The sequence below is a fragment of the Scyliorhinus canicula genome, chromosome 2, assembly GCF_902713615.1.
Source record: "Scyliorhinus canicula chromosome 2, sScyCan1.1, whole genome shotgun sequence".
Lineage (NCBI taxonomy): Eukaryota > Metazoa > Chordata > Chondrichthyes > Carcharhiniformes > Scyliorhinidae > Scyliorhinus > Scyliorhinus canicula.
In genome coordinates, this window is record NC_052147.1 from 6,533,863 (window position 1) to 6,561,542 (window position 27,680).

The window sequence follows — 27,680 nt, forward strand, 5'->3', positions numbered from 1 at the left end:
CCCCAATGCCGGGTCGCTCTTCTTCCCCCCCCCCCCCAAATGCCGGGTCGCTCTTCTTCCCCCCCCCCAATGCCGGGTCGCTCTTCTTCCCCCCCCCCCCAATGCCGGGTCGCCTCTTCTTTCCCCCCCCCCCCCCCCATGCCGGGTCGCTCTTCTTCCCCCCCCCCCCACCCCCCACCCCACTGGGTCTCTCTCTCTCCCCACCACACAAACGCCGGGACTCGCCACTTCCGCAGCTGGTGAAACTGACGCCTATCGCGTCAGTCCGCTGCTGGCCCTTCCGGGAACGGAGATTGCCAGCTTAAAAGAAGGCCCGGACGCCGGAGTCATGCGCACCGATTTTTCCCGCCGGAAATGGGCGCCACGTCGGTCCGCGGAGAATTTCGCCCCTTATAAGGAACTTGATGTCCCTAGAGGCTCCCAGCAGAAAATCATTTGACCAGTTGGTGACGCTTGTGAAGGAGCACTTCAACCCCAGACCCTCTTCATACTACAGTGCTACAAGTTTAATTTGGCTGTCAGAGACCCAGGAGAGATGATCTCCGCCTTCATTGCCAGACTCCGCCAGATGGCCAAGCATTGTCACTTTGGCACAGCACTCAGTGATATGCTCTGCAACAGTTTTGTATGTGGTTTTAACAACAAAAGTGTGCAAAAGAAACTTCAGGCTGAAACAAAGATTTCACTGGTCAAGGCAATCAAAATAGCTCAGGCAACCAAATGCACCAAGAGGGGTGCATCAGAGCTTCAAAGCATAAAAGAGAATGAGGTGAACCAGCTGTGGTGTAGTATGGCTGCAAGGGGCACAGCCAGGCTGACAGGCACAGAGGAAGTTTAGCCACGATCCCAAGAACGGGATCATCGTCAGAGGTCAAAAAAGGAAATGGGTCATCAGCCCAAAAGTCATGATGAATGCTTTTGATGTGCGGGAGGCTATCCTCAAGTAGTGTGCCACTGCAGTGAGTTTATTTGCTTTCAGTGCAGTAGGAAGGGCCCCATCCAGGCACATTGCTGTGTAAAACAGTGCACACCAAATCAAGAAAAAAAACCAGTCATGATCCCAATGAACAAAGTGGAGAGGAACTCCAATGAAGAATCTGAAATGTACAGATTAAACATGGTGAAAGTGAGTAAAACAGGCCCAGTTGAGATAGTCCTCACAGTAAATGGAAGACCAGTGAAGATAGAGATCAACACCGGGGCATCGGCCATGGCTGTGGGCTGCTGTCCGAGAAGAAATTCAGTCTTTGAACCCAAGTAACACAATGGCCAAGTTCATGACAAATAAAAGAACAAAGAACAAACAAAGAAAATGACAGCACAGGAACAGGCCCTTCGGCCCTCCCAGCCTGCGCCGATCCAGATCCTTTATCTAAACCTGTCACCTATTTTCCAAGGTCTACTTCCCTCTGTTCCCGCCCATTCATATACCTGTCTAGATGCTTCTTAAATGATGCTATCGTGCCCGCCTCTACCACCTCCGCTGGTAAAGCATTCCAGGCACCCACCACCCTCTGCATAAAAAACTTTCCATGCACATCTCCCTTAAACCTTCCCCCTCTCACCTTGAAATCATCAACCCTTGTAACTGACACCCCCACTCTTGGGAAAAGCTTGTTGCTGTCCACCCTGTCCATACCTCTCGTAATTTTGTAGACCTCAATCAGGTCCCCCCTCAACCTCCGTCTTTCCAACTAAAACAATCCTAATCTACTCAACCTTTTCTTCATAGCTAGCACCCTCCATACCAGGCAACATCCTGGTGAACCTCCTATGCACCCTCTCCAAGGCATCCACATCCTTCTGGTAATGTGGCGACCAGAACTGCATGCAGTATTCCAAATGTGGCCGAACCAAAATCCTATACAACTGTAACATGACCTGCCAACTCTTGTACTCAATACCCCGTCCGATGAAGGCAAGCATGCTGTATGCCTTCTTGACCACTCTATCAACCTGCGTTGCCACCTTCAGGGTAATAAAGGGGAAACCTTGAAAAGTTTGGGAACAACCACATCAGTGTCGTCTCAGCAACAGATACCCAGCTACCTATGATCAAGTCTTACTGGACGAGATTGGCAAATCAAGTTGAACTGGTTGGAGATCTTCAAAATATCCAAGTGTACACCAAACTTGATCTCAGCCATACCTATTTGCAGTTAGAACTGGATGAAGATTCTTGAACGAAGTCCTTCCTGGGAATGGTAAACTACCATGTCAGTTTATCCCAGCCTCACAACCATGTTGACGCCACCACAGTTGTTCGTTGGCATTAGAAGGAATCTACTCCAGGCCTTCCATTATGTTAAACAGGCCTTACAGTCATTGAGTCTATTGGTCTACTTTGATCCAGAAAGCCAATCATCATAATTTGTGACGCCTTCCCCACGTAGGGACGAGCCGTACCCACGTCGGGACACACACGATGACAACAATGCTATGAACAAAATGTTAAACAGCTGTACTCCAGCTCAAAGACGTTCTCTGTATGATAATTCAAAAAACTACTAAACCCCACTCTTGATGATTCTCTCCATCTTTCTCTACATGCACTTTTGGAACAGAGAAGTGATGGACTATTTATTTCACTAAGAGTGGGAGGTATTCATATCAAATTTCTATTTGACACTGGAGCTGACCTTACCTGTGTTATTCAACAGTATGCTGCTCTCTTTCCCCTAAATACAGGAAAAAAATCAATGCTTTTGCTGCAGGAGGAGATTCTATTACGTTTCGGAAAACTAAACCACTGCTTTTAGAATTTGGACCACATCAAATGATGGCATCAATATAGGTAGGTCTGGTAACACAAGCACTTCTAGGTATGGACAGCTTACCACAACTAAATTCTTCACTGAGTTACAATAATGGAAAAATTACCTGGTCCATTAGACACATCAAAAAATATGAAATACAAAATCATCCAATTTGGGCAATTGCCAAAAATGATTGTGGCCTTTTGAAAATGGAACCAGTCACTTTTATGGGATCTGCTCCACCTTGTACTTAACAATAGCCTATTAATAAAACTTCAATTCAAGGCATTCTACCTATCATAAAACAACTTGAAGAAAGGGGTATTTTAGTGCGCATTCACAGCTCAGAAAACAGTCCTGTATGGCCTGTAAAAAATGCTAATGGAACATGGCGCCTTACTATTGACTACAGAAAAGCAAATAAATTCATTGTCAGAAAAGCTCCTTTAGTAGCAGATCTATCTACAATCTTTAATTCTTTAACTCCTGACCTTCAATGGTTTTCAGTCACTGACATGGCAAATGGCTTCTGGTCAGTACCACTAGCTGAGCAAGTACAACCATGGTTTGCTTTTAGTTAATCAACAACAGTACACATGGCAAGACTACCACAAGGTTTTCACAATAGCCCAACTGTTTACCACATGGCTCAACAGAATCATCTCAGGCAACTGCCTGTCCTGCCTTCCACGATTATCCAGTATTTGTTGATGTTCTGATAGCCTCCTTCAATAAAGATGAAGTAGCCCGGCGGAGGATCTTGCTGCAGTGGAAGGATGCGAGGCCCCCAAGTGTGGAGACCTGGGTCAATGACATGGCGGGATTTATAAAGTTGGAAAGGGTCATATTTGCCCTGAGAGGATCAGTACAAGGGTTCTATAAACGGTGGCAGCCTTTTCTGGACTTCCTGGCTCAAAGATAGGTATCTTGGTTAATAGCAGCAGCAACCCTGGGGGGGGGGGGGGGGGGGGGGAGAGAGAGAGAGAGAGAGAGAGAGAGACAGAGGGAGATGGGGGGGGGGGGGGGGGCAAGGGGGACTGTTCCTTATTATAGTTACTATTTTTTTCGCTACGGTTATGTAACTTAACATTGTGTTAATTAAAGTTGTTGTTAATATGTTGGGTTGTTCATTGAGGAGGGGCGAAGGTTTATGATTGTTGTCATTACTGTTATTGTTGGTATTTTAGTATGGTTTGATGTTGTTCTATAAATTCAAAATTTTTCAATAAAAATTATTTCTAAAAAAAATAAAGATGATTATGAGAAACATCTACGAGTGGCCCTGAACCACCTCAGTACTGTTGGTCACAAAGCTAGCTTTGCCAAAGCCCAGGAACGCGATTCTCCCAAAGGGAGACTAAGGGCGAAATTCTCCGACCCCCACGACGGGTCGGAGAATAGCGGGAGGGCCTTCCCGACATTTTTCCCGCCCTCCCGCTATTCTCCCCCACCCCCCGCCCAACTCCCGACCCGAATCGCTGCCACCGTTTTTTTACGGCCGGCAGCGATTCACAGCTGTTCGATGGGCCGAAGTCCCAGCCCTTTACGCCGTTTTTACGAACGGCAAACACACCTGGTCTGGCCGTTCGTAAAAACGGCGTCACAAACTCGCTTTTCATAACCATGGCACCGATTGGCACGGCAGTACCACGGCCGTGCCAAGGGTGCCATGGGCCCGCTGCCCGCGCACTCTTTCTCTTTCCGCCGCCCCGCAGTATCCATTCGCGGATGACGCGTCAGCCGGCACTAACTCCGGCAAGCGGGCTTAACGAATATCGTTAAGCCCGCTTGCCGGAGTTAGCGCCGGCTGTCATGCCGGAGCCTACGGCGTCGGGCTGCTAGCCCCGACCGGGGACCAGAATCGGTTCCCGTTCGGGAAGGGGCGCGCTGGCGTCAAACCCGCCCGGGTTTGACGCCAGCTTTACGATTTCTCCCGTTTTGGGAGAATCGCGCCCTAAGTACCTCTCCATTCACCTGAGGAAGGAGCTGCGCTCCGAAAGCTCGTGTTTGAAACAAACCTGTTGGACTTTAATCTGGTGTTGTAAGACTTCTTACTGCAATTCAGAAGAGAAACAATCATTACTGAACTTGAAAAAGGTCCTGTGTTCAGCACCAGCCTTAGGCATTCCAAACAACGGAAAACCTTTTACCATGTTTGATCATGAAAAAGATGGTTATATGACTAGTATTAGCTCAGGAACATGGTGATCTGTTAAGACCGGTTGGATACTATTCCCTTAAACTTGACAATGTGACACTAGCATTTGGCAGCTGTTTACGAGCCAGGGAAGCCACATGTCGACATGTAATGGTACCATCAGGCCTTGTCTTAGACCAAATGTTAACCATTAAATGTCCATTCTCTACTATCCATGAACAGAGTGTCACAAGTTACATCAGTTAGATGGACAGCAGTTTTGGAAGCTCCCAACCTATATTTTCACAAAGCCAGTCCTGTAAACCCATTAAAATAAAAGCAAATTACTGCGGATGCTGGAATCTGAAACGAAAGGGAAATTGCTGGAAAATCTCAGCAAGTCTGGCAGCATCTGTAGGGAGAGAAAAGAGCTAACGTTTCGAGTCCGATGACTCTTTGTCAAAGCTAATAGACAGAGAGAGTGGAAATATTTATACTGTGGAGTGAGAATGAAAGATGAGTCATAGCCACAGAAAGCCAGGGAAACCGGGTGCTAATGGCCACAGATACCAAGGGGAAAGGGTTAATGGCAGTCCCCAGAGAGGACAAAAGATGTGAATGGTCAAACAGCAGAGAAACTAACATCAGAGGATGAACTGTAGGTGTTGGGGGAGGGGGAGGGGAAAGCAAAGAGCAGAAAGGTGCAGGAAAGAAAGAAATGGTAAAAGACAATTAAAAGGAAATGAAAACAAATGGGTCGAGGTGGGGCTGATCATCTGAAGTTGTTGAATTCGATGTTCAGGCCGGAAGGCTGTAGTGTGCCTAACCAGAAGATGAGATGTCGTTCCTCCAGTTTGCGTTGCGCTTCACTGGAACATTGCAGCAGGCCAAGAATAGACATGTGGGCACGGGAGCAGGGTCTTTTGTTATAATGGCAAGCAACAGGAAGGTCAGGATCCTGAATGCGCACAGACCGAAGATGCTCAGCAAAGCGATCACCCAGTCTGCGTTTGGTCTCTCCGATATAGAGGAGACCATATTGCTGCTCCCAGAGACTGAATTAAAGGCACTAGCAGAAGCATGTCATGTGGCAAGAGATAAAACTGCTAACATCTATACTGACTCCAGATATGGTTTTGGAGTAGCACATGATTTTGGCCACCTGTGGAGAAAAAGAGGATTTTTCACAACAGCAGGTACACCTATCCAAAATGGAAAGGAAGTACGAGATCTTCTCGAAGCTATGGCCTTACCAAAAGAAGTATCAGGTCTAAAATGTAAACCCCATATCCATGAGGACACTATGGAAGCAAGAGGAAATGCTCTTGCGGACCAAGCATCCAGGGAAGCTGCCTCCCTTCGCGCCACCCAATGGAATTCAGTCACATTTACAAATTGGGAGTAACCACCTTATTACATGATTTATGTGAAATGCAGAATGATTGTACAATGGAAGAAAAATGGACATGGTTAGAATAAGGTATTCAACCGTATGATGACGACATTTGGAGAGAAGTTCAAACTTATAAACCAGTCGCAACACAATCACTAATGCCCTTCTTAGCTCAACAAATTCATTCATGGGGACATATATCACCTCAGCAAATGATGTATCGATTCCATAAAAGCTGGCGTGGTAAAAGATTCAATAAACATGCCCAATTACTGTCAAACTGTTGTGCAACCTGTCAAAAGAATAACTTGGGTCCTATAACATTGATGGAACCATCAATTCATCAGACACGTGTTTTCCGATATGAATATAGGCTTTAATCTACTTACTACAGAGCCAGCCTGGTACCCATTGATGAACTCTCGGTGAACTGCAGGCTGACTCTGGACATGGGTATTTATACAGCAGCACAAGGGGGAGGAGTCGTGGGCGGAGCCAAGGGTGGAGCCCTGTACAAACTCCTGAGCATTCCCAGAGCTACTCCCCTTAGTGGTCGGATAACGCTACTGCGCTTACAAAGATACAGTGTGAATTACCATGTTACATTCACCACATTCACCCTCTGCAAAAAAATCAAGTCCTGCGGGGGTGGTGGTCTACAGCGATGGTGCGTAAGTGGGTAATGGACGGGGCAGGGGCAGCATGGAAGAGGATGGAGATGGCGTCCAGTGTGGGCACGAGCCTGGAGGCGCTGGCAAGGGTGCCGCTGCCACTACCTCCAACGAGGTATACCATGAGCCCGGTGGTGGCGGCTACCCTCAGAATTTGGGGGCAATGGAGACGGCACAGGGGGAAGGTGGGGGTCTCGATGGGGTCTTTTTTTGTTTTCTCAGTTGTTAATATTTTCTGTTATTGATATTTTGTAAAAATCTGAATAAAAAATTTTTTTTTTTTAAAAAGCCACGGTTCCAATACCGACCCCAAGGGAACATCAATTGATGAATTTATGAGAGTGGTTGGGTCGTGGAACGCACTCCCAACTATGGTAGTGGAGTCGGACACTTTAGGAACTTTCAAGCGGTTATTGGATAGGCATGTAGAGTGCACTAGAATGATTGGGAGTAGGTTGATTTGATCTTAGTTTCAGACTAGTTCGGCACAACATCGTGGGCCGAAGGGCCTGTACTGTGCTGTACAGTTCTATGTTCTATAATTACCCGCTCCTCAGCGAGAAACCATGTGGGCGTTATTTAGTACTCCTTTTCAAAAAATATGAAGCAATGGCTGCTGAGGGGAAGTGAGGAGGTGAGTAGCCATTTCCATTTTCCGCCATGCAGCTGCCCCAGTGCTCGGGGTGGGGGAATGAGGTGGACTGGTGGGGTTGGGCTTGGTTGGGGCAGCTGAAGTGTTCTAGGTCCGGGCCGCCCTGGGCTTGTGGGGTGAGGGGTTTTGCCTCTGTGAGGTCTTCAGCCCACTTTTCAATGTTGTGGAGACCCATAACAGGGGCAACCACAGTTGCAGCCTGTCTGTCCTACTGAAAATGTTCAGCACAGAGCCCTTCTGCGGCTTATCTCATGAAAGTCAATTTCACTTGCTTTGACTGTTGTCAGACTTCATAGCCTTGTTAGTTCTGATAGAACTTCACACTCCTCAACTGTGAAGTTCCTCCTCGAGGGTCCACGTGCCATGTCTCAGAGGATGAGACTTTGATGCCTGAACAGTGTGCCTGAACTCGAGGACCATCAGCTGCCAACAATCAAGCACTAAATAGCAGGCCTTCAACATTGGGGATCCTCTCACGACCAAAGGATAAATGTGTGGATCAAGAGAGGGTACCTCAACACGATCTCACTAATGTTCTCGGCAGAGGTCTGGGGACTAGGGGCTCTTGACGTAGCCCATGGGAGGGGGGGGGGGGGTGGATTGGCTGGCTGAATCGCACTCTGAGAGAATGTGGAACATATTAAGGGTGGGGAAGCCTGTGGGGCTTGATCGCCCTGAGGCGGAAGCCCAAACTAATTCCTTACAGATACCAAAATAGTTGCAGGGGTTGATCCGGCAGTGGCTGTCCTCGCATTACTAATGGCAGCCGAGGTGGTCAGATGCCGGAGAAAACAGCAGCGATAACACGGGCTGGAGGCAGCACCCCATGTCTATGGCGCCACCACACACCCGGAAAACCCAGCTACCCATTAGGCTGAGGAAGGAGCCAGAAGCGGGGGGGGCAGCGACGGCCCAAGGTTTCCAGGTGTCATTGGTCATTCAATGAGATGATGGACAGCATGTGATGCAGAAGACTCCGTCTCGGGAGTGAGGTAGTGTAGCACCTGTGCCATGCTCTCGGGGACATAGCACCCCATGGAGGAGAAGGGCACACCATGGTGGTCGGGAAGGTCACTGCAGCTCTCAACGTTTATGCCACCAGTTCATTCCAGGTCTCGAACAGGGTCCTGTGTGGTAATTCACAATCGACGGCCCACAGGTGCATCCGGCGAGTCATGGATGCCCTGTATGCCCGGGCATCAGACTTTATCACCTTTGAGCTGGTCCAGGCTCACAAAGATGTCCGTGCTGCCAATTTGCAAATGCTAATGTGTTTATTAACCCTTTATTAACAGGAAGGGGTTCCACTCCCTGAATGTTCCCACATGTGTGCTGTCTACCCCGGGTGACTTCGAGGACCACCCCAGGGTAACGGGTTGGCCCTTGGGGGACAAGGCTCTGAGTAATGGCTGATGACACTAATGTAGAGGGTTGAGACCTATACTAGGAACTGCTATAATGAGGCCCACGTTGCCACCTGGGCTGTCATTGAGCGGTGCATCACACTGCAGAAAATGTGGTTCCGATGCCTGGACCACTCTGGGGGTGCCCTGCAGTACACCCCCACTCCCCCCCCCCCCCCCCAGAGGGTCTCCCTCTTTGTGGTGGTCTGCTGTGCCCTCCACAAACTTGCCCAGCAGCAGGGTGACATGCTGGAGGAGGAGGAGGTGGATCAGAAAAGGCTCAAGGACGAGCCCAAGGCATAAATACCGAATCACAGAATACTACAGTGCAGAAGACTCCCTTTGTCCCATCGAGTCTACATCGGTGCATGAATGCCAACTAATCCTACCTGCCAGCACCTGGCCCATAGCTCTGAATGTTAAGACGTGCTAAGTAGGACTTGCAGTGGCGGTCATGCAGTTGGAGTTCGCACATTTGGTAGCTCCTGCTCGTGACGGACCTTTTGGACCTTTTTCCCCCACTTTTTCTGAATTTTATTTGAAAAATCGGGAGTGGATGGGACAGTGAGGAGGAATCCCACACCAGTATATGGAGACATGAACCAGAAGTGGTCGTATAAGAAGGAAAAATCGAGTAGAGAAGGCATGTGTAAAACCCACAGCACAGAAAAAGCATGGCGGAGGTGCAGGGTACTGGCTCAGCGGCTCAGCAGTCAAATTTATTCAGGAGGGTTAAAGGAGTAATGTCTAGACGCGATCAAGGCATTGATCGACCGGGCAGAGCAGGGGCTGGAAGCCCAAGGTCGGGCGATCCAGAAGGTTGAGGAGAAGGTGGTCGCTGGAGATGCAGGTGGGACTGCTGAGGGATCAGCAGAAAAGACTGCAGGAGAAGGTGGAGGACCTGGAGAACAGGTCCCGTCGACAGAACTTGAGGATCGTCGGCCTCACTAAGGGCTGCAAGGGAACAGATGCAAGGGCCTATGTGGCTAATATGCTCGAGAAGTTAATGGGTGATGGGGTGTTTGCTCGACCCTTGGAAGTGGATAGTGTCATGATATGCAGATAATGATATGCAGACAGGTACAGACAGGCAGCTAATGAACACAGAGAACAGGACATGACCAATGAGCAGGCAGGACACTCGGGGTGATATCTCACTATAAAAGGCACAAGGCACACTCCGCCTCTTTCCACTGATGAACATCTACAGAGTGAGTCAGGGTGTATGTACAGTATCACACCTCCAGCACGTGGCTAAGAGCTAGTCTGGTTCAGTCAGACAGAGTAACCACACTTAGGTTAGCAGAGAGTCGAACTCATAGAGAACTATGCTAACTGTGCTACTGGTTCAATAAATCAAATTGAACTAACTTTGAGGTCTGGAGTATCTTTTGGTTAAAGCTGCATCCAGTTGCAGCCTGTGTTATCCCAGAGTACATAACACAACATGCTACCAGGAGACTGCTTAATCTAGGTAGTTTATCTCAGTCCATTCCGTGATGACCAGCGAATATATCCAGGCACCATGGAGAAGATTCAGGCTCCTCACCAGCTCAGGACCTCCAGCAATCTCAGTGGCAACTGGCGGGCATTCAAGCAAAAGTTTCTGATGTACATCGAAGCTTCAGACCTCGTGGGTGCATCTGATGCAAGGAAGATCGCACTCCTACTCTCAACAGTGGGTGATCAAGCCATCGAACTCTTCAACGCTTCACCGAAGGCCAGGACAAGACAAAGTTTCAGACCTTCCTGGACAAGTTTGACAGTCACTGAGAAGTGGACACCAATGAAATCTTCGAGCGCTACATATTCAAACAGCGTCTACAAGGTAAATGTGAATCTTTCAACTCCTTCTTAACTAACCTCCGCCCGCGAGCGCTGTCCTGCAACTTTGCTGATATCGCTGACTCCATGATCAGAGACCAAATCGTGTTTGGAGTTCACTCTGATCCTCTGAGAGCAGTTACTGAAGATCAAGCATATGACCCTGCCAGTCGCGATTAAAACATGAGAGAAGCTACTGGAAATCAAGCATATAACGCTGCCAGTCGTGATTGAAACATGCACAGTGCATGATATCCAAGTTTGGTGCATAGACATTCATGAACACCACCGGTGCCCCTCCAGCTTGCCGCTGATCATGATATACCAACGAACGGTTGGAATTGTGGTGTTAATGGCGGGGAGTGGGCAGGGGGAGAATTCAACCTGCTGACAGGGGAGGGATTGTTGCTGTGAGACAAATGGGAGGTCGTAGACGAAGGGTGCCGAAGGGCGGGCTTGTGGGGGCATGAGGTGCAAGCTGGAGGCTGGCCTAAGAAGGGTGATGGTTCATCAGCAGGGTGGAGATATGCCTCCCGGTCAGGCTGATCACATGGAACGTTAGAGGGCTGAATGGGCCAGTTAAGAGGGCCCGAGTGTTCACACATTTGAGGGTATTGAAGGCAGACATGGCAATGCTACAGGAGACACACCTGAGGGTAACAGATCAGACCAGATTCAGGAAGGGGTGGGTCGGACAGGTATTTCACTCGGGGTTGGACTCTAAGACTAGGGGGTCGCGATCCTGATTAATAAACGGGTGTCATTTGAGGCGGGGAAAATAGTTGTGGATATGGGGGGGGGGGGGGGGGGGGGGCAGGTATATCATGATCAGCGGCAAGCTGGAGGGGCACCGGTGGTGTTCATGAATGTCTATGCACCAAACTGGGATGATGCAGAGTTTATAAGATGGGTGTTAGGGAAGATCCCGGACCTGGATTCACACAAGCTGCTCATGGGAGTGTCTTTAATACGGTCATTGATCCAAGGTTGGACTGGTCGAGCTCAAAGACGGGGAGGGTACTAGAAATGGCAAAGTAACTAAAGGGGTTAATGGAGCAGGTGGGTGGGATAGACCCATGGAAGTTTAGTCGGCCAAGAGTGAAGGAGTTTTCTTTCCTTTCGCATGTACATAAAGTATACTCCCGGATCGATTTTTAAAATCCTGAACAGGGTTCTGCAGGCGGGGGTGGTTGATACCGAGTATTCGGCAATTGCTATGTCAGACCATGTCCCGGGACATTGGGTGGATTTACAGGTGTGTAAGGAAGGTGGCCAGTGACCGTAATGGAGATTGGATGTAGGACTGTTAGCGGACGAGGGGGCGTTTGGGCGTGTGAGGGAGTCCAACCAGAACTACCTGGAATTAAACGACACGGGGGAAGTCTCGGCAGCAATTGTTTGGGAAGCAGTGGTTAGAGGGGAGATAATATCGATACAGGCCCACAGGAGGAAGGTGGAGAGAGCAGAGATAGATAGGTTGGTTGGAGCCTACAGATGGAGTTTGGTCTGTAGTCTACGGGGAAGGTGGTGGAGCAGCTCAGGAAGGCAAGGGGGCGATATATGAGTATGGAGAGAAGGCCAGCAGAATGCTTGCACACCAGCTAAGGAAAAGGGAGGCGGCCAGGGAGATAGGTAGAGTGAAGGACAGAGCTGGGAACACGTTCTTGGACCCAACAGGAGTGAACGGGGCATTTAAGGAGTTTTACAGCCGGCTATATGAGTCGGAACCCCCAGCTGGGGTGGAAGGGATGAGGCAGTTTCTGGGAGGGCTGGAGTTTCCGAGGGTGGAGGAAGGGTTGGTGGAGGGGCCCATGACCATGATGCCCCCAGACGGGAGGGAGGTGGAAGTAGTGATCGCGATGGACACAGAAAAGGCCTTTGGCGGGCAACACGGTGGCGCAATGGGTTAGCCTTATGAGGTCCCAGGTTCGATCCTGGCTCTGGGTCACTGTCCATGTGGAGTTTGCACATTCTCCCCGTGTTTGCGTGGGTTTCACCTCCACAACCCAAAGATGTACAGGGTAGGTGGATTGGCCACACTAAATTGCCCCTTAATTGGAAAAAATGAATTGGGTACTCTAAATTTATTTAAAAAAAAGAAAAGGCCTTTGACCGGGTGGAATGGAACTATTTGTGGGAGGTGTTGGGGCAGTTCGGATTTTGGCAGAGCTTTATTGATTGAGTCCAGTTGTTGTACCATGCACCGGTGGCGAGTGTCCGAACGAATCGGTTGATGTCGGACTATTTTAAATTGCACCGGGTGACTAGGCAGGAATGCCCCCTCTCCCACTTGCTGTTCGCTTTGGCCAGAGCCACAGGTGAGGGCGCTGAGAGCTTCAAGGGACTGGAACGGGGTGGTCCGAGGGGTGTAGAACACAGGGTCTTGCCAACGACCTGCTCCTGTATATTTCCAACCCATTAGGGGATGGGAGATTATGAGGATTTTAGGTGAATTTGGCCGGCTTTCGGGATACAAATTGATATGGGGAAGAGCAAGATGTTTGCGATCAAGGCAAGGGTGCAGGAGAGATTGGGAGAACTACCGTTCAGAGTGGTGGGAGGGAGCTTTCATTATTTGGGAATCCAGGTGGTACGGGACTGGGGGCTGTTACATAAACTAAATTTGACCCGGCTATTAGAGCAGATGAAGAAGAACTTTCAAAGGTGGGACATGCTCCCGCTGTCACTGACAGGAAGGGTACACACCGTGAAAATGACAGTTCTCCCGAGGTTTCTGTTTGTTTTTTCAGTACCTCCCCATCTTTATCACAAGAGCCGTTTTTAAACGAGTAAACAAGGTGATTTTGGGTTTTGTGTGAGCGGGTAACAGAAAGTGTTGCTGGAGCGTGGCCGAGGGGAGGGTGGGTTGGTGCTGCCGAACTTTAGCAACTATTACTGGGCGGCAAATATAGCCATGAGTAGGAACTGGGTGGGAAATCTCAGCAGGTCTGGCAGTATCCGTAGGGAGAGAAAAGAGCGAATGTTTCAAGTCCAGATGACCCATTGCCAACTTTGATAAACAGTTTCCTCTCTGGGCAAACCCCTCCACAGTCCATCTCAAGGTGAACTTGATTTTTTTTCCAGTGTAAGGAATTCCATGAGGTCACTCACCCACACCCCCGGCTTCAGCAGCCCCCAATCCCTCCACTCCCTACCCAGGCCACTCCTACCCAGGACACCCCTATCCCAGGCACCCCTATTCCGGGCACTCCTACCCAGGGCACCCCTATCCCAGGCACCCCTATTCCGGGCACTCCTACCCAGGGCACTCCTACCCAGGGCACCCCTACCCAGGGCACCCCTACCCAGGACACCCCTACCCAAGGCACCCCTACCCAGGACACCCCTACCCAGGACACCCCTATCCCAGGCACCCCTATTCCGGGCACTCCTACCCAGGGCACCCCTACCCAGGGCACCCCTACCCAGGGCACCCCTACCCAGGACACCCCTCTCCCAGGGCACCCCTACCCAGGGCACTCCTACCCAGGACACTCCTACCCAGGGCACTCCTACCCAGGGCACTCCTACCCAGGACACCCCTACCCAGGACACCCCTCTCCCAGGCACTCCTACCCAGGGCACCCCTACCCAGGACACCCCTACCCAGGACACCCCTACCCAGGACACCCCTACCCAGGACAGCCCTACCCAGGACAGCCCTACCCAGGACACCACTACCCAGGACAGCCCTACCCAGGGCAGCCCTACCCAGGGCACCCCTACCCAGGACACTCCTCCCCAGGGCACTCCTACCCAGAGCACCCCTACCCAGGGCAGCCCTACCCAGGACAGCCCTACCCAGGGCAGCCCTACCCAGGGCAGCCCTACCCAGGACAGCCCTACCCAGGGCAGCCCTACCCAGGGCAGCCCTACCCAGGACAGCCCTACCCAGGGCACCCCTACCCAGGACACTCCTACCCAGGACAGCCCTACCCGTGATACCGACACACAGGACACTGACACACAGGGGACGGGTGGACACGAACCGCCACCCCAGGGGACCATGGACTCTCCAACAGCCTCCACCATTGCAGAGACACTCATCTCAGTTGGGCACTTTAGCGATGAGGCTTCTGGTACACTCACTGGTGCGCACAACACTGTTGTACCGGTACAGCAGGTGGAGGTAGTTGCAGCCGAGGGGCCGGTAGGTCGGAGGGCATCCTGGCGCAAGCAACCATCTGCCACTCAGATGGGTCCGAGGTTCCTGGAGTTACCACACCCACCCATAGACCCGATGCAGTCACCGAACCAGGGACAATCGAAGGGGGTGACGGCTGGCTTGCGGTGGCTGCAGACGCAGGTGGAGGAGCCCACCCGCGTCCAGGAGCTGGGAGTGGTGCCGGTCATGCATGCCACCCAGGCCGAAACCGCATGGGTGGCGTCCACGGTGGATGCAATGGGTGCGACGGTGTCAGACAGGGGAGCAGAATGCAAGGCCTGGGGCTTTCCGTGCAGGCAGCGTCTGTGGCCCAGGACATGGCTGCCTTCTCACAGGAAGCCATGAGCCAGAGCCAGTGGCAGATGGCAGAGGCGCTCAACGCCGTGGCCCTGTCTCAGCAGGCCATGGCCCAGAATCTGCAGGCCATCGCTGGGGGCATCGGTGCCATTGCCCAGGTGCTGGCCGGCGTCGCCCAGACACAGACAGGGATGGCCAACTCCCTGAGCTCCATGGCTGCAAACATGCAGACCCTTGTCGATACCAGGGTGGGCCTCCAGGACTGGCAGCGCCAGGGGTCAGGGGGGCGTTGGATGGCCGGTCCGTTCGCACCCCTGACCCATGCAGAGGAACGGGGGCCATCGAGCATCCTGAGGGAGGAGGAGGTGTTGGGGCCCGTTCCGGGTCCCCTGTCGTGGAGGTCCCGGAACACCACGGCACCTCGGACTCCCTCCACCCCCCTTCCATCCCAGGTGCATCTGGTGCGCAGCGGGCAGGACAGGCTGGCAGCTCGCCATCCCAGTCTCCCGAGCCGCAGCCTGGCCCATCTAGGTCGGGCCGCCTCCAGGAAACGGCCGCCAAAGGGATCCCGAGTCACAGGGCAGGAATCACAGGAGTCCGCCTCCAGTTCTGCTGTACTGTCTGGGGAACCACTTAGACGTAGTCAAAGGGCCTGTAAGGCCAAACAATTAGACACTGAGTAAGTTGGCACGGGTGCAGGGCATGGACGAGTTATTGGGGCTAGGGCACGTGTATGGACTGTTTGTTATTAAAATCACTTTCACACCTACAGACGCTGCTGCCCCCCCCCCCGGTACTCGCCCCCTCCCCCGGCACTCGCACCCTCCCCCTCCTCGGCACTCGCCCTCTCCCCCCTCCCCGGAATGCGACCCCTCCCCCCAGCACACCCCTTCCCTGGCACTCGCCCCTCCCTCCCCGACCCTCGCCCTCTCCCCCCTCCCCGGCACGCGTCCTCTCCCCGGCACTCACTCTCTCACCTCTCCCCGGCACTCACTCTCTCACCCCTCCCCGGCACTCGACCACTCCCCCCTCCCCGGCACTCACACCCCTCCCCGGCACTCACCCACCTCCCTGGCACTCACCCTCACCCTCTCACCCCGGCACTCGCCCTCTCCCCCCTCCCCAGCACTCGCCCTCTCCCCCTCACCCTGGCACTCGCCCTCACCCTCTTACCCCGGCACTCGCCCTCCCCCCCATCCCCGGCACTCACCCTCTCCCCCCTCCCCGGCACTCACCCCCTTTCCCCGCACTCACCCTCTCCCCCCTCCCCGGCACTCGCCCTCTCCCCCCTCCCCGGCACTCGCCCCCCTCTCCCCGGCATTTGCCCTCTCCCCCCTCCCCGGCACTGGCCCTCTCCCCCGTCCCCGGCACTCGCCCTCTACCCCTCCCCGGCACTCGCCCCCCTCTCCCCGGCACTCGCCCTCTCCCCCCTCCCCGGCACTCGCCCTCTCCCCCCTCCCCGGCACTTGCCCCCCTCTCCCCGGCATTTGCCCTCTCCCCCCTCCCCGGCACTCGCCCTCTCCCTCGTCCCCGGCACTCGCCCTCTACCCCCTCCCCTGCACTCGCCCCCCTCTCCCCGGCACTCGCCCTCTCACCCCTCCCCGGCACTCGCCCTCTCCCCCCCTCCCTGGCACTCATCCCCCTCCCCGGCACTCGCCCTCTTCCCCTCCCCGGCACTCACCCCCCCTCCCGGCACTCGCCCTCTCCCCCCTCCTTGTCACTCACCCTCCCCGGCACTCACCCCCCTCCCCAGCACTCGCCCTCTTCCCCTCCCCCGGCACTCACCCCCCTCCCCGCACTCACCCTCTCCCCCCTCCCCGGCACTCGCCCTCTTCCCCCCTCCCCGGCACTTACCCCCTCCCCGGCACTCACCCTCTCCCCCCCTCTCCGGCACTCGCCCTCTACCCCCCTCCCCGGCACTCGCCCTCTACCCCTTCCCCGGCACTGACCCTCTTCCCCCCTCCCCGGCACTGACCCCCTCTCCCCCCTCCCTGGCACTCACCCTCTACCCCTTCCCGGCACTCGCCCTCCCCCCCTCCCCGGCACTCGCCCTCCCCCCCCCTCCCCGGCACTCGCCCTCTCCCCCCTCCCCGGCACTCACCCCCTCACCCCACCCCAGCAGTCAACCTCCCCTCCCTGGCACTCGCCCTCAACCCCCTCCCCAGCACTCGCCCCCTCACCCCTCCCCGGCACTCGCCCTCAACCCCCCTCCTCAGCACTTGCCCCCTCCCCCCTCCCCGGCACTCGCCCTCAATCCCCTCCCCGGCACCTCCCTCCCCCTCACCCCTCCCCGGCACTCGCCCTCTCCCCCTCACCCCCTCCCCCAGCACTCACCCTCTCCCCCCCCACGCCGGCACTCGCCGTCTTACCCCTCCCCGATACTTGCCCTCCCCTCCCCACTCTCCAACCCCCTCCACACCCCCCAACCCCCCCCACACATCCCTCCCTCACACCCATCACCTCAAACCCCCCCTCCACACCCCCCTCACACCCTCCCCCTCCACGCCACCCCCCCCCCCCCCATAACTCCCTCCTCACACCCCCCCTTCACACACACACCCCTCCCCTCCACACCGACTGCGGCCGCGCCGTCACTTTTCCTGCGGCCACCCCACGCCATGACCTACCTCCACGCTGTCCGGTGTCAACCATCAGCACTGGTTGACGCCATTGTATAAGGTGGTTCAATTTACACCGGCGTGGTCACGTCGGCGGGACTTCGGCCCATCCGGCTGGGAGAATTCGTGCAGCCCCGGGGCCCATAGTATCGCGCCGGTCCTCGCCATTCTCCGAGGCCGGCGGCGCAATTCACGTGGGGCAAAATTTTGGGGGGGTCGGAAAATTCATAGGACGGCGGGGGCGGTATTCACGCCAACCCCCGGCGATTCTCGGACCCGGCAGGGGGTCGGAGAATTCCGCCCCTTATGTTTCATTGTTCCAAGTGCAGCTCAGCTCACTCCAGCAGAGATAATTAGAATAATAATAATCTTTATTAGTGTCACAAGTAGGCTTACGTTAACACTGCAATGAAGTTACGTGTGAAAATCCCCTAGTCATCACACTCTGGCGCCTGTTCAGGTACACAGAGGGAGAATTCAGAATGTCCAATTCACCTAACATGCACGTCTTTTGGGACTTGTGGGAGGAAACCGAGCTCCCGGAGGAAACTCATGTAGACACGGTGACCCAAGCCAGGTCCCTTGCACTATGAAGCCACAGTGCTGATCACTGTGCTACTGTGCTGCCTATTGTTGATATTTAAATTAATTTCCATTGCAGCAAACATGATTTGATTACCTTTAACTACTGTGGCATGAGGACAGTACAATTGTTGCTGTAATAGCATTAGAGTGGTGTTGGTCTTCAGGCAGCCGTGTAAAGCTGCAGAATGGAGAGAATATAACGACAAAGAGAAAATCAGGGAAAATCAAACTGTATCCATCTGGAAAAGGCCCACTTATACTTTATGCCAGTCTTATTTGTTACTCAGGTATGAACATTTTCTCTTTATACGTATCTCTCTTTTGTTAACTGCCAATTGATAGCAAATCAAGAATAGTAAGCTTGGCTAGTTTACCCTCTGTAGCCCAGAATCATTTTGATTGCTCCCTTGCTGCTAAGGTCAAATAACTTAGCAGAAAACATAAAGAAACTTCAAACCCCTCCTAGTACTTGTGATTTATCAACACTATGGCTTAACAAGCAAAACCCTCTAAGGAGTTCCGTCAAGATAATTTTGAAAGTTCAACATTAATTAGACAGTAAGAGTGGAATTGATATCGAGCTTTTCTTAACCACCGTATGCCTCATAGCGCTTCAGACCATGATCACTGTTGCAATGTAGGAAGAAGGCAACCAATTTGTCCACAGCAAGCTTGCACAGATCGCAAAGTGATCATGACCAAATAATCTATTTAGTATGATAAGCAAAATACTGCGGATTCCCGAATGCTGAAAAACTCAACAGGTCTGGCAGCATCTGTAGGGAGAGAAAATATTGGGAGCGATCTAGTGGCTGTGTTGCGCCCGAAAGGCAGCACAGCCGGTAGTTGCCAGGAGATCCCTTTTCTGGGATCTACCCGGCTCACCACTCCTCACAAAACCTACCGCGACCTTGTGAGGCATCGCGATCTGAATCACTATTCTACAAATCTGCATATTAAAGTGACAGTCTCACTCTCATGTGCACTCCCCTGATCTATCCGTGGCATTGGAATCTGACCCCTTCGCCCCGGAGACCTTGTGCGAGCACCGTTCAGTGCTGGCCCCCATAAATGGGGACCAGATGGAATGGTACTTGTGGGAGTCTCCCAGGGGATCAGAGGCCCCCAGGCGTTTGCGCTCTCGGCAAGGTAGCATCTTAGCACTGCCAGCCTGGCATCTTAGCACTGCCAGCCTGGCACTCTGGCAGTGTCATCTGTGTGCCAGCCTAGCACTGCCAAGGTGGCTGGGTGGCACCGGTATGAGCACTGCCAAGGTTCCAGGTTTGCGGAGCCAGGCTGGCCATTTTTCCTATGACGGGAATCGGGTCCAGGGTGCCCTGTGCATGTGAGGTGGGGTCGCGGGGGCCCGAAGACTCCCAATTGGTGAGTTGGGACTTTAGGGGGGGGGGGGGGGGGGGGGGGGGTTCGGGATCGCATCAGATGTCATAAGATCTGGACGGCATTTAAAAATGGTGCCCCGACCTCTTGCTGCACTGAAGAGTTCTGGTGAGCAGAGCTCCTCAGTGAAGGAAAAGGGGCCAAGTGAGGCCTTGGCGGGGCGTCCCCACTGAGGCCCTGAATTCAACCAGAGTCCCCGATAGATAGCGCGGTATTATCGGCATTGAGGGCACCAGGAAACACCCGGCTAAATGCACTTATCACAGGGCTCTGCTCCAATTTGGGTGAGATCATACCGAGAGTTAAAATTTTCAGTCTATTTGACTGTTCAAGAGAACTAAAAGAGAGGGAAAATGTGTTAGATATTATACTGTAGCATGGAAGAGACTGCAACAAAGATTCAGCAAACTTAAAAGAGACAGATGGCCCAGGGTGGGAGGTGGGGAAGGGAAAATTTTGGTACATTGAGAAAAAGGCCGGAATTCTCCAGCAATTGGGATTCTCGTTTCCCGCTGACAGCACACCCTTGCACACCCGGGTTTGTCAGTGCAGGAAGAGGGGGGGGGCGCATCTAACGTTAAAAAGTCCGTTCTGGCAGGATTGTTCCTGGCACTTACAGCGCTGGGAACGACCCTGCTATCTAATCATCGTGGTTTTTTAAGGGCCCCAGTGGGGAACGCAACCTCTCCCCCCTCCCCCCGAGGCCACACTCAGTGCCATTTCCTGCACTGAGAGCTCCAGTTGTCCATGCTGAAAGAAATGGACACCATTTTTAAATGGGGTCCCCCATCTCTTGACCCCTACACAACACCCCAGCTCACCGACAAGGGGGGCATCGAGCCACCCCACACCCCACATCACATCATGGGCTGGCGCAATCCCAGCATGGGCAAAATGCAGTTCCTGGCTGGCAGTAGCAAGGTGCTCGGTTAGCACCAGCAGTGTCTGGATGCCACCCTGCCCAGAGGATGGCATCCGGAGACCTCCCATCACCAGGGAAACTCTGACCAGTTACTGTTCCACCTGGTCCCCGTTTTGTGGGGACCAGTACTGAACAGCGCCCGGCTGGGATCTTTTCAGTGAGGCCAGTAGATGCTGGGTGGTCATTAGATCTGCCGTAGCATGGCTAAATGGGTTCTTAAAACTCAATTAGCCATAAAAAGACTGGGCGGGACCCAGATCTCGAGATCTGGTTAGATCTTGCAAGGTTTAATGTCTGTCGTGAATCTCAGGGAGGCCGCTCCCGGGATCTATCAGCTGTGGCGCGTCCCGGTCCGGCGGGACAACGGCTGGCAGATCACACCTGAGGTTTTTGGCCGATTAGAGAACATTCAGCAGCAGAGAGGGCAGGTTTGGAGGTTATAGTAAATATACTGCAAGGTGAGATTAGAAGAAGAATGGGGTCAGAGGGACGGAAGGTGTGGAGGGACCCAAATGGGCATTGGTGCCAGTAAGTAGTTAGAGCTTACATGGAGATGTTCATTGTGGACTAAATATTAAGTCAGGATATCATGGATATCTTCCTGCTGTTTTCCAAAATCGCAGGATTGAATCTTTCATATTCACCTGAAAGGGAAGACACGGCCTCAGTTTAATGTCTCATACAAAAGACAGCATCAGAGTATCAGCTTGATTAATGCTCAAGTCGGGAGATAAATCCAGAACCTTGCAATTTAGAGGTCTGAGGATTAGGAGCAGTTTAGAATTCAGCACAGGAAGACCAAGTAACTGATTAGAAAGGGCAAATAGACAAATGTACACTTTTTGAAGCCAGAGGTGCAATTGAAGTATCGCAAAGGTTTGGCTAATGGACTTTTACAAATAAAGAGTGTTCCCTGTGGAGTAGTTAGAGATATTGGGCTGGGTTCTCCATTGCCTAACACCGAAACCTCATGGGCGGCACAGTGGCACAGTGGTTAGCACTTCTGCCACACAGCTCCAGGGTCCCAGGTTTAATTGCAGCCTCGGTGACTATATGTGTGGAGTTTTTCACTTTCCCTCCCCGTCTCTGCGTGGGTTTCCTCCGGGGCTCCGATTTTCCTCCCACAGTCCAAAGATGTGCAGGTTAGGTAGATTGGCCACGCTAAATTGCACCTTAGTGTCCAAAAGGTTAGGTGGGGTTACAAGGTTACGGGGATAGGATGGAGGCGTGGACCTAAGTAGGGTTCTCTTTCCCAGGGCTGGTGGCAGACTTCGATGGGCCAAATGGCCTCCATCTGCACTGTAAATTAACTGATTCTATGACGCCCGCATGAATTCTTGCTAGGGAGTCGGGTGACCTCCCGGGAGATAACTGCATTCGATTTCAATCAAATTAGGCTTAATGAGCTTCTCACAATTTTTAGACGAGATCCGGATCTCGTCTTTGGGACCGGGTCGGTGAATGGCTGAATCATTCACGCCTGGTGCAAATCTCTTTTTGCCTTATCCCGCTGTTCACGCGGTACAATGGGATTGTACCAGGTGCAATAGTGTGGGAAAATCGCAGAGCCCATCTATTCCAGTCTCTAAACTGAGTCTATGGGGCACAATTGTCCGTGAAGTCAGCTGATCAGAGGCCTTCGAAATGGTGGGTAGGACCCAGATCGCAGAGTATATATCCCATTTTTGCCAACAGGGAAAGGGCAAGAGTGAGTCACACAGGTAAGAAACCCAAACATAGCGAGATCATGTGAATTAATGCTTAATTGAAACACTCCGGGTTTCACTCCTGCGTCGGCACTTTGTCTCCTTTGGGAGAATCGCGGCCCATGTATGTTTGACCACATTCTTTCCTTAAATTTCTAAACCTTTGTCTGCAGGCTTCAGGTACTAGTTCATATGCACCTATGATGGATTTTTTCACCTCCTCATATGTCCCAGATACTTCCTCCGGTAGTGATGCAAAAACTTCACTTGCCCTGCCTACCAGTTGAATCAGTAATACCCACATGTCCTGTGGCCATTTCATTTGTTTAGCTACCTTCTCAAATGAAATGAAAAAGGCTTCTACCTCCTTCTCATCAACCTTGGCAATGCTTTGATATATTTAAGTAGATCCTCACCAAGCCTTCGACTATGACGCTCTTTCTCACTATCCTCATCACAATCATCCAACTGTACATTTCCCTTTACGTCTGCCAATTTTAACTGACTGTCATTTTTCATGGCCATTTTCTGAAGTTCCAACTCTCTCTCTTTATCTTTTTCCCTGATCTGTATCATCCTTTCTCTTTCTTTTTGTTCTGCTGGGGCTATTCTTTCTGTTTCCTTTCTTCTCACTATTTTCCTCTCTCTTTCTCTCTCTTTCTCTTTCTTTTTCCTCTTTCTCTCTTTCCTCTTCTTTTTCCTCTCTCTCTCTTTCGTATTCAAGCTGCTTTAATTCTTTCTCAGGTTCCATTTGTTTAATTCGTAACTGAATTTTTGCTATTTCCAATGAGTCAAACTGTAACTCAGGCAACTTTACATACTTAGCCACCGCCATAATGACCTCGTCTTTTCGTATTTTGTCAGATCTAACAGCCTGCTTTTAGTCTCTGTCCGTAAGGTACTACATGTGACCATCTCCATCCCCAAAAACGTCTGAGCCTCTGAAAGAACCATTGTCCACAACACACTCCCTACTTAAACTAAAATACCACACCTGAAAAGCAACCACAATATGCTCATGCCTCACTGTTTTTAAGTTCACTAAGCCAATCCAATAGATAATCTTTTATCCCCTTCGAACCCAATTTGTTATGGACCAGGATTTAGCGAACCCCAAAGTGTATCATGGAGTTCACCTGACCCACAACGTTTACTAGATTGTGGTCTGGGGAGCACACGGCCCACTCTACAGGGGTGATACAGCAGAAATGGAAAAGTATTTTTTAAAGCAAAAAATGTTTTTTCTATGAACTCAAGTTAACCTTTTTAAAACATACAGTGAACATCTTAGCAACCATTAATTCAAATACAACTCCCAAGACTACAACACTAAGTAAACCTTTGAGCTTTTCTTTTTAACATCCATACGACTTAAAAAAAAAAACCTTTATCGGAAGCACATCAGGTTAAAGTCACTAGTGAAAACATTGTGAATTATGAATTCACCAAATGATCAAGAGATAGTCTTTTGATGGCAGAGAGAACGGCAGTACACCTGCTTGGTCTGGCTTCAGCCCCAACACTGAAAACGAAACTAAAACACACCTTGCAGCCTGCTCAAAAACGAAAGTAAAAAGCTAACAGACAGCCCAGCTCCACCACACTCTGACATCACTGCAGTATATGAGCAGCCAAACATTTCTTAAAGCGACATTCTCATGACACAAAGACACATAGTTGCTCCAAGAGTACATGTTACCAACCACACTGATGTTAATGCACAGGTATCCCAAAAACCAAAAGGGGAATTTGGAACATCTATTTGTAGTGGTATATGTGTTTTGTATTGGTATAATATGAGGAATGATATACAACCCAATGAGGAACAGTGCAGTTGTTGTGTGAACAATTATTAACGTAAAAGAAAGACAAAGCTCACACGCCAAGAAATAAATCCACTATGACTTTAAGTATAATGACAATACCATACTTTACATGAAACTATTCCTCGGTCCCCAACTACCCAGGTCACTTAAACTCTGAGACACCACTTTTCCCCAAACAATGTCCAGTATTAAGTAACTCTATGGGCTACACCACAAATATTTACCACAATCAGTTTAACGTGGCCATGTCTGGGAAATAGTCTTCAGATTCAGCGAAGACGGAAATGAGTTTCTTCTGTCAATTTCCTTATCGCTCCACTCTGAAGTTACAGCTCTGTAACCCCATTATTTTCTTGAGTCAAAAATACTTGCTTTTCCACTGATGGGCGAATTAATATGTCATCATTTCTTCAGGCGTCTGCCTCTAATAAACTCCCTGTTTTACTTTGTTTTTTTATTTTAATTTTCCCCAATTCTTAACAAACATCATAAAAGTACACACTCCAGCCTAAAATTCTCCATCTATTAACTCCAATACATACTTCTGCAGCCTGACCATCACTTTGTATTTGTGAAGGGAAGCATGTCAAAACAAGCAATAAATAGTCCATGACTGAGCTCTAAAACACCCATTTTTGTTTTGCATCACAGGTATTGAAAAGGCCTTTAGCCACAGGCATCAGTAAAGCTCAAAATGATGGACAATGTGACACAAAGCAATTCCAACTGCTCTGTTGATGCCAGCGTGGAGTCTGTCTTGGTCCCCATCATGTACATGGCTTCATTTCTCGTCAGCATTCCTGGAAACTGTCTATCCATTTAGTGGCTTGCTTACATGTGAAGCGCGACAATGAGATTGGAATCTACCTGTTGAACCTGTCCATTGTTGATATCTTATACACACTCACACTCCCTTACTGGTTCATGGAGTACATCATCGTCATCCCCAACAGGGCACTGTATAATGTGCTTATTATCGTGATGTATAGCACCATGTATTTAAGTCCTGCGTTCCTCTGCTGTATTTCAATGGATCGCTACCTAGCTATAGCCCATCCACTGAGATTTTATGGGCTCAGGACGGTGCGGGCAGCCATCTTAGCCAGCTCAGTCTGCTGGACCATACAGTTGATGTTCCATTCATTTTTGCTCCACAGGCAGAATTTTTTCTCCACATTTGCTTCCTCCTTGGTCTATGTAGAAGTTTATCCGATGAAGTCAACCTTGTTTGTGGAATATATCGCCCGGTTTTCTGCTGGATTTTGCTTGCCACTGACCCTGCTTCTCTTTTGCTCTCACCGTATTTTCAAAGCCATTAAAGGCAGCGTTGCTACTGTGCAAAATGAGAAGAAGAAGATTGCAAAACTCTTGTTTCAGCTGATTCTGGTTTATGTCATCAGCTTTGGACCGTATCAAGTTATAATGCTGGTCCGCAGTCTCATTGAACCAGGAAACTGCAAATTTGCCCAGAAAATATATACCTTTTACAAAGTGGCCTTTGCGCTTACAGGCCTCAACTGTGCTGCTGACCCCATTATCTACTGCTTGCTCTGTGAATCTGCCAAATGTGATATCAGTAACTTGTTCATGAGAATGAAGATAAATCTCCAGAGATTATATGCAAAGTTTTAACCTTTGAATGGACAGTAATGAGTCTGAGGCAGGACTCAATCCAGTCTATTTTGAGGGCAACAGTAGCTTGCATTAATGGAGCATTATCATGTAACATTTGACAATGAGCAATATATGAAGACATTAAGACAGAAACTAAAATGTGTTCATTCAGGCACGTTTGTGAGGTGGTGGTGTCATGGTATTGTCATTGTAAACCAGAGGGCCAGACTAATACTCTGGGGACCCAGGTTCAAACCTTGCCACCACTGCAGATGGTGAAATTTGAATTCAATAAAAATCTGGAATAAAAAAAAGTGTAATGATGACCATTGCCGATTGTCGGAAAAAGCAATCTGGTTCACTAGTACCCTTTAGGCAAGGAAACTTGCCATCCTTACCGGGTCTGGCCTACATGTGACTACAGATCCACAGCAATGCGGTTGACTCTTAACTGCCCCCTCAAGGGCAATTAGGGATGGGCAATAAATGCTGGCACAGGCTGTGACGCTCATGTTCCATGAACAATTTTTAAAAAAGTTTTAAGCGGCATCTTAAAGGAGGCAAAAGAGGCAGAGGAGTAGGAAAGGTTTTGAGTGGGAATTCCAGAGATTAAAGCTGAGACACAGATAGTGGTGTGCATGTGGCCTGATCTGAAGGAAGCATTCTACGTCATGCTGCGCATCACAAATGACACCATTTGGGATCCCTTCCTCTTCACCAGCCAATAGAACTTATTAGAACATCCTATGTGCATGTTCCACTCAGGTGTCACTTAAAATCCTTATGTATTCAGGATGCCAATTTGAAGAAAGCAATAATTCAGGCGAATGCTTGGCTGCTTTTCAAATCTTAAAATTTGGCAATGGGTGGGATCTGAGTGAGAACAGGATGGTGGCAGCTACTCCACTTCCATTGAGTTAAGGTGGGAGTCAAAATTGCCCAATATGACACAAAAAACAAATTTGAACTTGCCTTTTGTGCCCTTCTCCTCCTCTCGGTTGTGTTAATTGAGCACAGTGTCCATGTTCTGTGGTATGACTAATAGACCCACAAAATTGCTTTGAGACATAGAATCATACAGCACAGGAAAGACACTTTGGCCCATCAAGTCTGCGTCACTGAACCACTTAACTATTTTAATCCCATTTCTCACACTGGCCCACAGCCTTGTATGAGTTAGATTGCAAGTGCACATCTAAATACAGTACTTTTTAAAAAAAAAATGTTTATTGAGATTTCACAAAATATCAAACCAGAAAATATCAACAAAAAATAGTATTAACAACAACAACAAAAAGAAAAACACAATAACCCCCAAAACCAACCCCACCACCCCCCCCCCCCCCCACCCCCCAGTAACTACAAAAAGAGAAATAGATAAGCACCTGGCATATTCAATAAACACATGTACACATTTCTCCCCTCCCCCGAAACAAACCCTTCCCTCCCCCCCCCCCGCCCCCCCCCCCCCCCCCCCCCCATAACCCCCGGCTTGCTGCTGCTACCGGCCTATTTTCCTACCGTTCTGCCAGGAAGTCAAGGAAGGCTGCCACACCTAAAGAACCCCTGTGTACTGATCCCCTCAGGGCAAATTTCACCCTCTCCAATTTGATGAACCCCGCCATATCTTTGGATCCAGGCCTCCACGCTTGGGGGCCTCGCATCCTTCCATTGAAGCAAGAACCTCCGCCGGGCTACTAGGGACGCAAAGGC

General features: G+C 50.8%; 2 protein-coding genes across 6 annotated transcripts in view; one reads left to right on the plus strand and one right to left on the minus strand.

The window, feature by feature from the left end:
• Positions 1–27,680, minus strand: part of LOC119979694 — a 253,384-nt gene that overhangs the window by 176,416 nt on the left and 49,288 nt on the right. The window contains exon 1 of one of the 5 annotated variants that reach the window (XM_038822257.1): positions 18,596–18,677. The exons of the other annotated variants lie outside the window; for them this stretch is intronic. The gene's annotated coding sequence lies outside the window, so the exon portion shown is untranslated. Of the gene's footprint in view, positions 1–18,595; positions 18,678–27,680 lie in introns of those variants that run through there. 5 annotated transcript variants of the gene reach the window in all.
• On the plus strand, positions 18,641–26,190 carry LOC119979722 (G-protein coupled receptor 4-like). The gene is made up of 2 exons (XM_038822296.1): positions 18,641–18,788; positions 25,005–26,190. The coding sequence occupies exon 2, from the start codon at positions 25,278–25,280 to the stop codon at positions 25,983–25,985; it is 708 nt and encodes a 235-aa protein (XP_038678224.1). The 5' UTR covers positions 18,641–18,788; positions 25,005–25,277; the 3' UTR covers positions 25,986–26,190.